At 47.9% G+C, this 13,079-nt stretch overlaps 2 protein-coding genes across 10 annotated transcripts in view; one reads left to right on the top strand and one right to left on the bottom strand.

Moving 5' to 3' along the window:
- The window catches only part of ATG13 (autophagy related 13), a 50,129-nt gene extending 43,335 nt beyond the window's left edge, over positions 1–6,794 (bottom strand). For all 8 annotated transcript variants that reach the window (XM_077818626.1, XM_077818618.1, XM_077818622.1 and 5 more), the window contains exon 1: positions 6,081–6,794. The gene's annotated coding sequence lies outside the window, so the exon portion shown is untranslated. The remainder of the gene's footprint in view (positions 1–6,080) is intronic.
- A 68-nt stretch (positions 6,795–6,862) lies between these two features.
- Positions 6,863–12,885, top strand: HARBI1 (harbinger transposase derived 1). Of its 2 annotated transcripts, none has more exons than XM_077820214.1 (3): positions 6,863–6,913; positions 10,491–11,223; positions 12,189–12,885. In XM_077820214.1, the coding sequence occupies exons 2-3, from the start codon at positions 10,554–10,556 to the stop codon at positions 12,563–12,565; spliced, it is 1,047 nt and encodes a 348-aa protein (XP_077676340.1). In that variant the 5' UTR covers positions 6,863–6,913; positions 10,491–10,553; the 3' UTR covers positions 12,566–12,885. The 2 variants fall into 2 exon arrangements, with proteins under 2 accessions (XP_077676340.1, XP_077676339.1); XM_077820213.1 differs by lacking the exon at positions 6,863–6,913 and adding an exon at positions 6,928–7,068.
- Positions 12,886–13,079: the final 194 nt, after the last annotated feature.

Here is a 13,079-nt window from a genome sequence, read left to right as displayed (position 1 = left end):
GTTCTCTAGATTGCAGGTTTAGCTACAACTAACTGTAGGATATATTTTACCAGGTAGAGGTGAGAACCCCACAAATCCCAAGTTTCCTTGTGTGATGGGCTGTACAAATGCCACACCAGAGTGGAAGAGGTTTAAAAACTGCTTTGGGCTTAGAACTCTGAAAAAGTGCAAAAGTATGACTGCTGTAAAATATCTTTGCATTTCTGAAGCTCCTCTTATCCAGAAAGAGCTTATCATACAAATAATATTTATGGACCACCTTGGTAATCACTGAAATGCAGCCACTGCTGAGGTGGGAGGCATGGGCAGTTTCAGAGCACACAGCAACACTGCACAAAAATGTAGCACCAGAAGAATATTATCTGATTGAAACTACCTGGGGGGAAAGAATGTCATAACACAAATTACAGTTTGATTAGGGCACAGAGGATAACCATCCTGCTCACACAGGAAGTGCTGTATGATCTTAATGACCCAAAGTGGCCAGAACCTTCATCTTACATCTCAACTGAATAATAATAGTAAGCATGTATTTTAGTTAGTGCTCTGCAAACACCAATTGAAAAGAGGCCACTTCAGCAGTACAGTACTACACTGCCCCATGTTGGGGTAGCAGATCAGCACTGACTTAATAGAAGCCTACCTTGCAATTTAAGGTGTAGTTGTAGTGTGGGTAGGCATGCCTGTCAAGCTTAAAACTAGCTAGAACAGGCAATATTAGCATTGAAGACATTGTGGCATGGACCCCAGTGTGGGCTAGCAACTTGAGTATGTATCCAGGGTCCCCAGCGGTCTTGTACTCGGGCACTAGCCCACACTGAAGCCCATGCCACATCTTCACTGTTACCTGTGTGAACTAGATTAAAGCTAGCATGGGTATGCCTACCGCAGTACAGCTACAGACCTTAATCTGCAGTGTAGAGGGAAGAGAACTGTCTACTGAATGATCAGAGAGGAAAAGGAAGGTCAGATTTGTATTCATATTGCCCCTCGAGACTGGCACTGTTCTTATAATATTCAATGAGCTAATATGAAAACAATTGGTGTAAATCAGTTCGCATTAACTTGAGAGAAGTGATCTATCTTGTCAGAAGTCACTAACTCCACTACTAGAAGAACTAGACTCCATTCCCCTGACCCAGTCAGGCTGGGCTTGGAACCCAGTCCCTGTAGTGCAAGAGAGGATGTGAAAGGAAACCTGGCATCTGAGCCAAATCCTTTCTGGCCCCTAGAGGTGAGATTGATACAGGAATCAATGATTACCAAAGCCCTGTCCTCATTTGCACAACTCTCTTGTTCTGGTAGGAACTGGGAGTGCTTCAGAAACACCACAAAAAGGCCCTGGGGGAGGGAACAGGAATGCTCAGCATAACTCAAGAGTGACCTCTCTGGCCAATTAAAGAGCAGTGTAAATTGGCTTTGTATAGGAAGTCTTTGCTCAGCAAGAAGGATGGTGACACTCAGATTATTAAGATGAGAAGCACGTTATAAATAACCAAAGAGAAAGTAGACAGATTGGTCTTGAAGGCAGAGTGAAATGAGGGGCTCTTGTGAAATACTTTTGAGTTGGGAAGTACCCCTGTTTGATAGCTCTCATAATAAAGAACCCCTGCTGGGGAGGGAGGGAACCTTCTGACACTAGAACGGGTGTATCACTGCAGTGTACGCTATTGCTACAACAGCAGTGTGACCCTGGCCTCAGAACATGTTATGATTTTTAACATGCAAAATGTTCCTAAAGAACACAAGAGAGAGAAAGGAAGTGGCAATTTTTAATACTTTATAGCTCAGCCAAATCTGAATAGACTCTCATGGGATAAAAAGAAAAGGAGTACTTGTGGCACCTTAGAGACTAACCAATTTATTTGAGCATGAGCTTTCGTGAGCTACAGCTCACTTCATCGGATGCATACCGTGGGATAAAGGCACTTGTGTAGCCAAATATCAAAGATCTACTGGAAACAATGAGCTTCTAGAAAAAGGTCCCAATAATCCTTTGTAATAGAAAGTGCTGGGTAACCTAACACAGGAATCACTACCAGCCCCTCTATATTACATGGGTGTTTGAAAATTGAATGTTAATCTATTTATTCTGTTGTTTTCTTAACCCGAGACTCAGTCTCAAATATCATCTTCTGAGGACGGTTAAGAGCAAAGTAGAGGCCAATTCCTTTGCCCAGTTTGGGTTGAGGTGTAGTGTCATTGTTACCTGTGAAAGGACAGAACTGATAGTTCTACATGGAACCTGCTAAGCCCACCTGCCAACAAGAGTAACACTGTGTAATCATCCCAAAAATCTAGCCATTACAGTATATAGAGTCAGGCCATGCCTACGCTGAGAAAGAACCTAAACAGATATGATTATTCTGCTTGTGTAGACACTCTTATTCCAGTAGAAGAGAGTCTTTTTGGTTTAGCTTAGGAAGTGTTTTAAGCTAAACTGGGGGGGGGGGGGAACCCCACCCTTATACTGGAATAAATGTCCACACAGGATTTATGCCAGTATAACTAGAACTATGTAGCTGGTAAAACTTTCTGTAAACAAAGCCGTAAGTCCCAGCAACACGGCATCTATACGGTATGCAAGCATGGTATCCATGAATGTGTGATCATATTTGGTCACTCAAATTCTTTTCAGTACTCTATTAACTGAAAGAGGAAAGCAGGTCTCTGAATTTTTCTTAGCAGTGAATCAGCAGCTCCACTGACCTACAGGGCCAGGGATTCATGGCTCAGAGCTGGTTGAATTGGAGCCTCTTAAAATATTCAGATTTTCAGATATAAAGTCCAACTGTTCTCTAAACTTTGCTGCAAACTCTTCACTTTATTTTTCCAATGTCAAACGTCTTTAAAACAAACTCATTTGTGCAACTGGCACTTAGATTATGCCCCACAGCAAATACTTTGAATTACTAGGTTTAAATAGAGAGATATTTCAGCATTAATTAAACTGCCCCCAACCCCACCGGCATTGATAGTTAGCTAAATTTAATTAGCTCCCATCCAATTTCACATTTTCTGAAATGGTCTGTTGTAGATTTCACACATTTTCATTCTGTTCCACACAACAATAATTTATGTCTATCTAGCTCCCCACATCTAATCTAATTCAGCTCCCTTGACTTCTTACTTTTTAGTTCATCCTGCCTGAGGGATTATTTTAAGGGGCTCTAGTAATAAAACTGCCATATGCCTTCACAACACCATGTAAATAAAGCACTTCCTTGTTTTTACTATTTTGCAGTTATTAGTTTCAAAAAGGATACTATCAAATTTACGATAGCCTCTTGCTCCAGCAGATGCCCCTTTTCATCTACCTTAATAATAAGCCGTAAACCTCACAGAAAGAATCCTAATTAAGATTCCAAGTTATTCACAATGTGTGCGCGTCACTCACAAAACACTTGAAAAGCCATTCGTCCTTTACTTACTTGCCAAGTACCGAGTGCAGGATCCTGTTCTCTTGGCAACAGTTGATGTCACCAGCACCAAAAGTGGAGCAAGGAGCATAGGACAATGCTCCATGTTAGGGGACTAACTTCAGGAGAAACACTGATCCCAGAACTTGGGTCCTGGCAAGTCTAAAGCATGTCATTTGATGATTATCATGTCTCCACATGTGTATGGTAACACCTGACCATTAGCTCATGCCTGCTGAGGCTTTGTTATACAAAGATGAGTAACTCTGTTCCATTTCTAAAATGAGTTTCCCTGCTGGTAAAAAGAGCCAGAGAGAAAGCTCTAGAGACAGAAGTCATCTGTCTAGTCACAGAATTTACCTTGCTTCCTCACACTGGCTACCATCAAAGTGCCTAACCGGACCTGAAGGGAACCCCTCTAAAAGTGGAAAGGAAGGTTGGCTCCACCATGCCCTTTCAGTTTTGACCCCTTTATTTCAAATGCCCACAAGGCCTCACAGTTAAGTGCCTATTATGATAGGTTTTGCAATACGGTTAGCTATTGTGCTAGGAGTGAGACCACCAATTAATTTCACTCAGGCTACTGAACAGCCAACAGATAGTAGTACCTTTTGGTCACTACTAATCTGAGCCACACTTGAACCTGAGACCTACAAGTGAAAGGTTCCAATTCAATTACAAATCCTAAAAGCCAGGTAGTCCCCTGCCAATCAAGTAACTTAGGCCAGGACTACACTATAGACTTATATCAGTGTAACTACCTTGCTCAGGGGTGTGACAAATAGACACCCCCTGAGCAATGTAGTTGTAACGACCTAACCCCCAGTGTAGACAGCGAAATGTCGGGGGCAGAGCTTCTCCTGTCAATGTAGTTAATCCACCTCCGTGAGAAGCTCTGCCGTCGGCGTAGGAGTGTCTTCACTTAAGCGCTGGATCGGTCCAGCTGCACCAATGCAGCATGTTAAGCGTAGACCTGCCCTTAATGTCTTTTAACCCAACATGTGCAGCAATTATATAACTAGTGTTTATATCAGATGCTTTTATCTGTGAATAGCTTGTCTGCCCCTCCTTGCAATATCTATGTTCATGCAGTTGTGGTAATTCAAGTCTTTTTCTCCTTGCCTCCAAACAATGGATGCCAAAAGCAGGTGTTCAAAGGACAAGCTCCACGCCCTGCTTCTCTAGCTAAAGCTGTGCCCTTTCTTATGAGGGCACTAACGAGATGGGTAGAGTTAAAACAATATTAGGACCTACCGACTAAACATTTTTTCATATATATGTCAGAGTTGCCTAAACTCTGTTCGACCAAGGGCTATGTTGGCAACCTGACAAGAGCCTGATTGCTGCACCCAATGTTTGTAATGGAACAGATTGCAGCAGCCTTCCCACAGAAACTATACAGTAAGTCCCAGCATACTATACTAGATTTTGATTTGAGCAGCCTGGTTGAATGCTGATACCTGTAGTCTGCATGTAAGGTGGCTGCATGTTAATGTAGAAGGGGTGACCACAGGCAGCACTGTTGAACTGCATGGGTCACATTTTGCAGAATAAAGCCTCATTTATGGTTGAGGCTCACGTAAAGAAAGTAGACAGAAAAGGAGTTTTAAAGCCTGGTGTATAATGAGAATTACTATAGCTAAATGGGTAAGAAATAAAAGATAAGTAGGCCTCTTTACAAACTCTTGCACTCTTAGCCAGCACTGCCCTACAACTGGAACTCAGTTCGGCTCTCCAGGATTTACACTTGCAATACCACTATTCAAGTTTGTTATACTATGTGACTAGCTGACATCTTAAAGGGATACAGAAGAGGCAAGAAGGGTTATCACTGCAGAAAGGGAGCCCTGAACAGCTCTTATCCCACATAAAAGCCCTGAACTCTTAGTTATATAAACCTGGCCCAAAAACTGGGTCTCCCAGACCTCTGAGCATATGTCTACACTGAATTAAACTTCCTTAGCTCGCCTATATCACCTGACTCAGGATCACACTGCTAAGGGGCTCTTTGATTGCAGAGTCAACATTCAGGCTCTGGCAAGTTAATCATTCTAGTAAACAAAAAGCATCTGACAGTTTCTCCAGCAGATAAATCTGTTCAGCTGCCACTGAGTTAACAAACTTTCCAAAAACGTCACTTCTGGAGTGACCAAGCATAAATTTCACCCCAAACAACACACATTTTAAGAATATTAATAAGCAACTGAAAAGAGATTTAAGAACGGAAGTGCTAATCAATACTGCAACTATAGTGGTGCTGTCTGAAGGCTAGACTATTGATTTAAATCAGTTGGGCTTTATGCTAAAGTCTTTATGCTCTGAAGTCTTTTCATCACTTTAAATTGTAAGTACATAAAGATTCATCTGTAAAATTATTTTAAACACATGAAGATTCACTTGTAACACTAATAATAAAGAATAATAAAAATAAAGAAAATTCTGAATCAAAATCTTCATGAGCTGAAGGAGACCTTGTTCTCCCTCCATCCCCATCCAAGAGTTAGTCTGAGGTCCCACACCATGATCCCTCCCATCAGCTGCAGTACATGGAATGCCAAGCTCAGGACAGACACTCCAGTCAGAAATGCCACACAGACTGGGTGCAGTGGGAGTGTGGGCCACAGGGTCTACCATTTGTACTTTCCTCCATTTGCACCGTACCTGCAGGGAGAAGGCAGAGGTGATTGCTCTGGGTCTCATGCCGGGGGACCGAGGCTGGCTGACCCTAGTCTCTCTGCATGACCAAACCCATCTAGACCTCAGAGATCCTCACTAGTCTTCTTGTTGGGCCAGGGGGCTTGGTGGTGTCTCGGTTTCCGGATCTCCTCAGTTCTTAGCCAGTGGAATCTTCTGGGGTGTCTTCTCTTCCCGGCCAGAGCTGGTAGGGTTTGGTCCCAGTCTCGATGCCCAGCCCAAGGTCTCTCTTCAGGTCCAGCTCTAGGTTCAGGGCTCCAGAAGTCTCCTCGCAGCCGGGCCCGTGAAGTCTCCGTCCCGATCTCACTGCAGAGCGCCTGTGCCCAGGGCCCCCCCACCGCCAGTGAGCAGAGCCAGCCTCGGTCCCCGGCCCGGGGAGGGGCTCAGTCTGGGGGCTCTTGGTCCCAGCTCCCGGCCTCAGCCTTTTAGCCCGGGGAGCGCTGGTGCCTGTGGGCCGATACCCGCCCAGCGAGGGGTCCCCGGCTCTCGGGCCCAGCCGTGCCCAGGGAAAGTCGGGACCCTACTGCGGGGCGCTACACGCCCAAGGGTCGGGGGGATCTCAGTGCCCTGGGACCCCACTGTCCGGGCCGGGGGTCCCCGGTGTCCGCGCCCCGGGCTGGGGGGTGTCCTGCTCTCCTAGGACCCCGGGCTCCCCCTCGCCGCCGCCGCTGTTTGTTTTCATCCGCTCCGGCCGGGGGAGGGGCGCAGCCTGCGCATCCGCCGCGGCACTTTCCGCACGAAGCCGGGACGGCCCCTCCCCGCTCCCGGCTGGGCCGGGGCGCTGCGGCCGGTGCTGGCAGGTGAGGGGGGCGCGGCCTGGGAGGCTCCGGCCCTGGAGTGAGGGGAGCCCGGTTTCGTGGGGAATCTGCTGCTGGGAACGGGCAGCCCCCGCGCTGTGCGGGGCGGCGGGACTCGCGGGAGAAGATCCGGGCACTGGCTCCGCGCGCCTGACAGAGTAAATCCCGGGCCGGGCCAGGCCAGGGGAGGGTGGGGGAGCTTGGGGAGGTTCGCCCCCTATTCTTAGCCCAGCTGAGGAGGGTCCCTCCCCCACTAATAGTCCCCCGCCCCCCCCTCCGACTCCCATCTCCCCCCTCCCCATTTGCCCCTTCATTTCCCGGCCTCCCCATCTCCCCCGCCCCCCATCTAGCTCTCCCCTCCCCGCCCACCCCATCCTCATCCCCTGCCCTCCCCATCTCCCCCGCCCCCCTCCGGCTCTCCCCTCCCCATCTCCCCATCGGCCCCCTCCCCGCTCTCCCCATCTGCCCCGCCCCCTCCTGCTCTCCCCTTCCCATCTACTCCCTCATCCCCCTCCCTGCTCTCCCCATCTACCCCGCCCCCTCCTGCTCTCCCCTCCCCATCTACCCCCTCATCCCCCTCCCTGCTCTCCCCATCTACCCCGCCCCCCTCCTGCTCTCCCCTCCCCATCTACCCCCTCATCCCCCTCCCTGCTCTCCCCATCTACCCCGCCCCCCTCCTGCTCTCCCCTCCCCATCTACTCCCTCATCCCCCTCCCTGCTCTCCCCATCTACCCCGCCCCCTCCTGCTCTCCCCTCCCCATCTACCCCCTCATCCCCCTCCCTGCTCTCCCCATCTACCCCGCCCCCCTCCTGCTCTCCCCTCCCCATCTACCCCCTCATCCCCCTCCCTGCTCTCCCCATGTACCCCGCCCCCCTCCTGCTCTCCCCTCCCCATCTACCCCCTCATCCCCCTCCCTGCTCTCCCCATCTACCCCGCCCCCCTCCTGCTCTCCCCTCCCCATCTACCCCCTCATCCCCCTCCCTGCTCTCCCCATCTACCCCGCCCCTCTCCTGCTCTCCCCTCCCTGCCCTCCCCATCCTCATTCTCTGCCCCCCTCCGACTCCTCCCTCCCCTCCATCCGCCCGAGCTCTCCCCTCCCCATCTACCCCCTCATCTCATGCCCTCCCCATCTCCCCCGCCCCCCTCCGGCTCTCCCTTCCCCATCGGCCCCCTCCCCGCTCTCCCCATCTCCCCCGCCCCCCTCCTGCTCTCCCCTCCCCATCTACCCCCGCATCCTCCTCCCTGCTCTCCCCATCTCCCCCGCCCCCCTCCTGCTCTCCCCTTCCTGCCCTCCCCATCCTCATCCCCTGCCCCCCATCTCCCCTGCCCCCCCTCTGACTCCGCCCTCCCCTCCATCCCCCCGGCTCTCCCCTCCCCATCTACTCCCTCATCCCCTCCCCTCCCCATCTCCCCCGCCCCCCCCTCCGGCTCTCCCCTCCCCATCTACCCCCTCATCCCCCTCCCTGCTCTCCCCATCTCCCCCGCCCCCCCTCCTGTTCTCCCCTCCCCATCTACCCCCTCATCCCTCGGCCCCCTCCCTGCCCTCCTCATCTCACCCCTCATCCCATCGTCCTTTCCCTGCCCTCCTCATCCCCAGCTCTCTCCCTGTCCTCCCCACCTCCCCCAGCCCTCTGTCCAGCCCTCCCCATCTACCCCCCCGCCCTCTTCATCTACTCTGCCCCTCCTCATCTTCCCCCTTATCTCTGGCCCCCTCTCTGCCCTCCTCATCTACCTCACCCTTCCCTCCCCATCTACCCCCTCATTCTCCGGCCCTCTGTATTTTATCCATCCACCAATCCCCTGGTAACATGAGGGGCCTCTGGAGGCAGCTGCTAGAGGGATTAACTACACCACAACAGCATCCATATCAGGGGACCTGGTTCTAACACATTAGTTCCCTAACTGTTAAAACCACAGTTTTGTCTTCTAACATAAATGGACCCTATCCATGGCACTGAACTGTGTCATGCTTTTGGACAGAGTTAAACTGTAGCATATTTTTGAGACATGGTTAAAATAAATTAGGTTCCAGCTACACTAAAAGACAGAGTCATGTTTTACACTAACATGGATATTATTATAGTTGAGCCCTGAGTGGAATCTGCTCACTTCCTCCTCCCACCCAAAGGAAGGCGCCTTAGCTGTTTCACAGTTAATTTGTGTATTCATGTCCATATTGAGAACATATCAGGTAAAGTAAAAATGAATTCATGCTTCAGGACATTAAAGTAATCACTAACTGACTAAAGCCTGGAAGAAACTTCCTTAGTGGGCATGGTAGTGTTTACTTCTCCCATTATGGGAGTCTTAACAGAGTTCTCTGAAACCATCTGAAACTGGCCAGATAGGATAGCAGACTAGATGGACTATTAGTCTGAGTGGGTCTGGCAATATTCATGTTCCAAGATGGGGCAAAGGACAGGAGATAGTTTTCTCCTTTCCCCTCTCCATCAGCAGTGGAGGATGGACTCTTCCTGTTGCTTCTGCTGCTTCTGCATGCAGTAAGTCCACAGGAATGTGTGTGTGGTGCACTGGGTTTCTCATCAGGGTCTGCCTCAGCACTTCCAGAGGACCTTTAACTTTCATGTTGGTCTCTGGCTAGTGGGTATGTTTTAAAGCCCCGGGATATATGATAGAATATCAACTACATTTGCCATTGGTCTCTTTGGAAATCCTTGTGCTATCCAACAGTGAAGTTCATCTTGCTGCCCATGTGTCATATACATAAATCTATTTGAATTTAGCTAGTGTTTAATGTTTCCACTGTAGCTTCTGATGTGATCTGGCATAATCAAAGGGAACTCTCACACACACACCCATAGGATCACACTCTGAGACTTGTGACTTTGAATATGAAGGGCAGGCTTTATTTCTCCCAAATTTCTGGTGATAGCAGCTCTTGGATTTTGTTGTTCTAATAGTCCACATAAACTGCATGCCTGATACAACCAGTTTAGGTTATGCACAAGTGAACCAGCTCAGAAACAAGCAACAAACTCATCCAACTTGCTTAACTAGTTCAGTGACAGAGCAGAAATAAGGTAGTTGCATGTGGATTATGTAGTTTCAGATTGCTAGCCTGAATATGGCCTAACCTGGTAGTGACTGAAAATTGTACTATGTATATGATATTAGTTTGTTGTGATTTTAACAACTTTCCACTAAGAATTTTACAGAAACTACTGCCACTTCTAGCCCCATTTTTGGCATTTGCAGCAGAAGACCGGAGGAGATTGAAGTCCCTTCTCATTCCTGCAGATAGTCCCTTCTGTTAAGGGTTGAGATACTGATGGGTCTGTAGGGAAGCTCACACTGCTGTTGCGCACATACTGTGAACTGACTGTTCCAATTTCCTGGGCATCTTTCATCTGCCACTAAAATTGATCCCAACATTAAAAAAAAACAAAAAACAATTTTTATTTTTTAAAAACAGAGAGATTATCTTTACGAATTTCTCTGAGGTGTGTGTTTCTTACTCTGCTGTTATGTAACCTGGGCAGAATGAAGCTGGCAATAGGGCTGAAAGGCTGAACTTCTTAAACTGAGTTCTGAGTCTCCGTTCAATTCACTTCAATGCAGGTGACAGCACTGGGAAAAGATCTGCAACAAGAACTGCTCCAAGAACTCACCCAGGCTTTCGCTATGGCTGTTCCTATAGCGATTCTTGATTGTGACCTCTTGCTCTATGGCCGAGGACACCGAATGCTAGATCGCTTCAAGCTGGAGGATGTCACCGATGAGTACCTGGTGTCCATGTATGGCTTCCCCCGACAATTCATTTACTATCTAGTGGATCTGCTGGGAGCCAGCCTCTCTCGCCCTACACAGCGGTCCAGAGCCATCAGTCCAGAGACACAGATTCTTGCTGCATTAGGTTTTTACACTTCTGGCTCCTTCCAGACTCGCATGGGGGATGCCATTGGCATCAGCCAGGCCTCCATGAGCCGCTGTGTTGCCAATGTCACTGAAGCACTGGTGGAGAGAGCCTCACAATTCATTCATTTTCCAGAGGATGAAGCCTCTGTGCAGAGTCTGAAGGATGACTTCTATGGGCTGGCAGGGATGCCTGGAGTGCTAGGGGTGATTGACTGCACCCATGTGGCAATCAAAGCACCCAATGCCGAGGACCTATCCTATGTGAATCGAAAGGGTCTTCATTCTTTAAACTGCCTAATGGTGTGTGATGCTAGAGGAGCACTGCTGAGTGCAGAGACGCACTGGCCAGGCAGCCTGCAAGACGGCACTGTGCTGCAGCAGGCAGCTCTTAATAGCCAATTTGAAGCTGGATTGCACAAAGATGGCTGGCTACTTGGTAAGTTAATTCCAGTTATTGTCTCCTCTAAGAGTCTGTTGCACTTTGGCTGCTTTTTGAGTGACTCAAAGGCAGCAAAACAGACTGCTGGTGTGAAAATGCCTGACATATTTGCTTTTTTAATACAAACAACCAAATAGGTTTCATACAAGTCATTCTTGGTCCCACTGGCAAATAAGACATTAATTATTTCTAACATCTTACAAAATCTATATAAATGCACATCTGCCAAAATGTAAATACCAGATAAAAGTGATTTAGGACCATGTTCCATGGAAAATGTATGTGAGAAAGGGTTTCAAATGTGGTTCTACTCAGAGAGTAACTTTGTAAAAATGCCCCCTGTGGGGTTCCATTGTTATCACCTCTCTGACTCCAAGCCAGCTGACAGTTTACAAGTGAAAATGCTTTTTCTAACTGCAGTCATGCAAACTCATCCTGGGATCTGAGAGTCAAAGTAGGCTCTTCTTGGCTCACATAGGACTGGAAGAGCAGTGATTTCCTGCTCTGCGTTTCATACAGTATGATTAGTGAGGTTGTATACATCCACTCTTCTGCTTTGTCCTTGTCCTCATTACCCTGTTTATTTCTAGATTGAATCGCACAAACCTTGTATTCTACACTTGGGTCTGGTCCAAATGTCTGAATTTCATTGCCTATGTGTATTAATTGGACTCTCCTAAAACTCCCTCCCACATTTTTACAGAATTTAGTCTTTTGAAATGGAATATCTTGATTTTTCTCCTTGTTGGTCTCATTTGCAAATCTAATTAAATACTTGTCACTCTTACCTGGATTCTCCCATACTCTGTGTTGATAGTCAATGAAGTCAGTCTGTACCTATGATGCAAGGAAACTGGCTACAAACAGGTGCCCAAATTTAGTCTCCCCAGGTTGAGGATAAAGAGCAGAAATCTTTGCTGTTGCTACTGGTTTGTGAGCTCTCTCATTTTTTCCTTTGATAGGTGACAGCTCCTTTTTTCTCCGCACATGGCTGATGACCCCTCTGCATATCCCTGAGACCACCGCAGAGTACCGTTATAACATGGCACATTCTGCCACTCACAGTGTCATTGAGCAGACATTCAGGACCATTCGATCCCGGTTCCGTTGCCTGGATGGATCCAAAGGCACCCTGCAGTATTCTCCAGAGAAGTCTAGCCACATCATTCTGGCCTGCTGTGTGCTCCATAACATCTCTCTTGAACATGGGCTAGATGTGTGGTCTTCCCCAGCAACAGGACAGATGGAGCAACCAGAGGAAGAATACGAGCAAATGGAATCGCTGGACTCTGAAGCCTGTCGAATCCGCCGCGAGCTTTTGCTTTCTCATTTTAGCTAATAAAGCGAGGGATGGAGACCTTTACAGATGTACCTGAGGAAAATATGGGAGCAAATACACTCTCACTTTCTTTAAGTTAATAAAGAGAAAAATTAAGATAGGCATGGGAGCTAGGGAAGAAAGGGAAACACTTGTAACAAATTCACTCTGTCTTAGGGGATATTTTACATCTGCCAGACTCTTGATTCCTTTGTAAATGTTGTTTTGAGCCCTGAATTCTCAATACCTAATGTGTGCAGACCCCACCTTGTCTAGAGGATAGTTAGGCAGGGACAATAATGTGGGATCGTTTCCTAATAAAATCACCTCCAATCTTCTGACATGTTTGAGAAGTCTGTAAATATTACAAAAAATGACACAAGAATTGCAAATCTGTCACTTTGTGAGTATTACAGTGGCCTGTAGCATCCATCATAAATCAGTTTCAAACATTTCTTTCAAACCCTTTTAAGGTAAATTTCCAGTTGGGCACCTACCCAGCCTCTGCTTGCGCATATGCAAAAGTACATATGCA

This window comes from Eretmochelys imbricata, chromosome 6, assembly GCF_965152235.1.
Source record: "Eretmochelys imbricata isolate rEreImb1 chromosome 6, rEreImb1.hap1, whole genome shotgun sequence".
Taxonomy (NCBI): Eukaryota; Metazoa; Chordata; order Testudines; family Cheloniidae; genus Eretmochelys; species Eretmochelys imbricata.
This window is presented reverse-complemented; position numbering and strand designations above follow the sequence as displayed.

Excerpts from the sequence above, each read along its gene's own strand:
- HARBI1 (XM_077820214.1), top strand. The coding sequence starts at position 10,554 with ATGGCTGTTCCTATAGCGATTCTTGATTGTGACCTCTTGCTCTATGGC. Across the intron at positions 11,224-12,188 it reads CAAAGATGGCTGGCTACTTG|GTGACAGCTCCTTTTTTCTC; the intron begins GTAAGTTAATTC and ends TTCCTTTGATAG.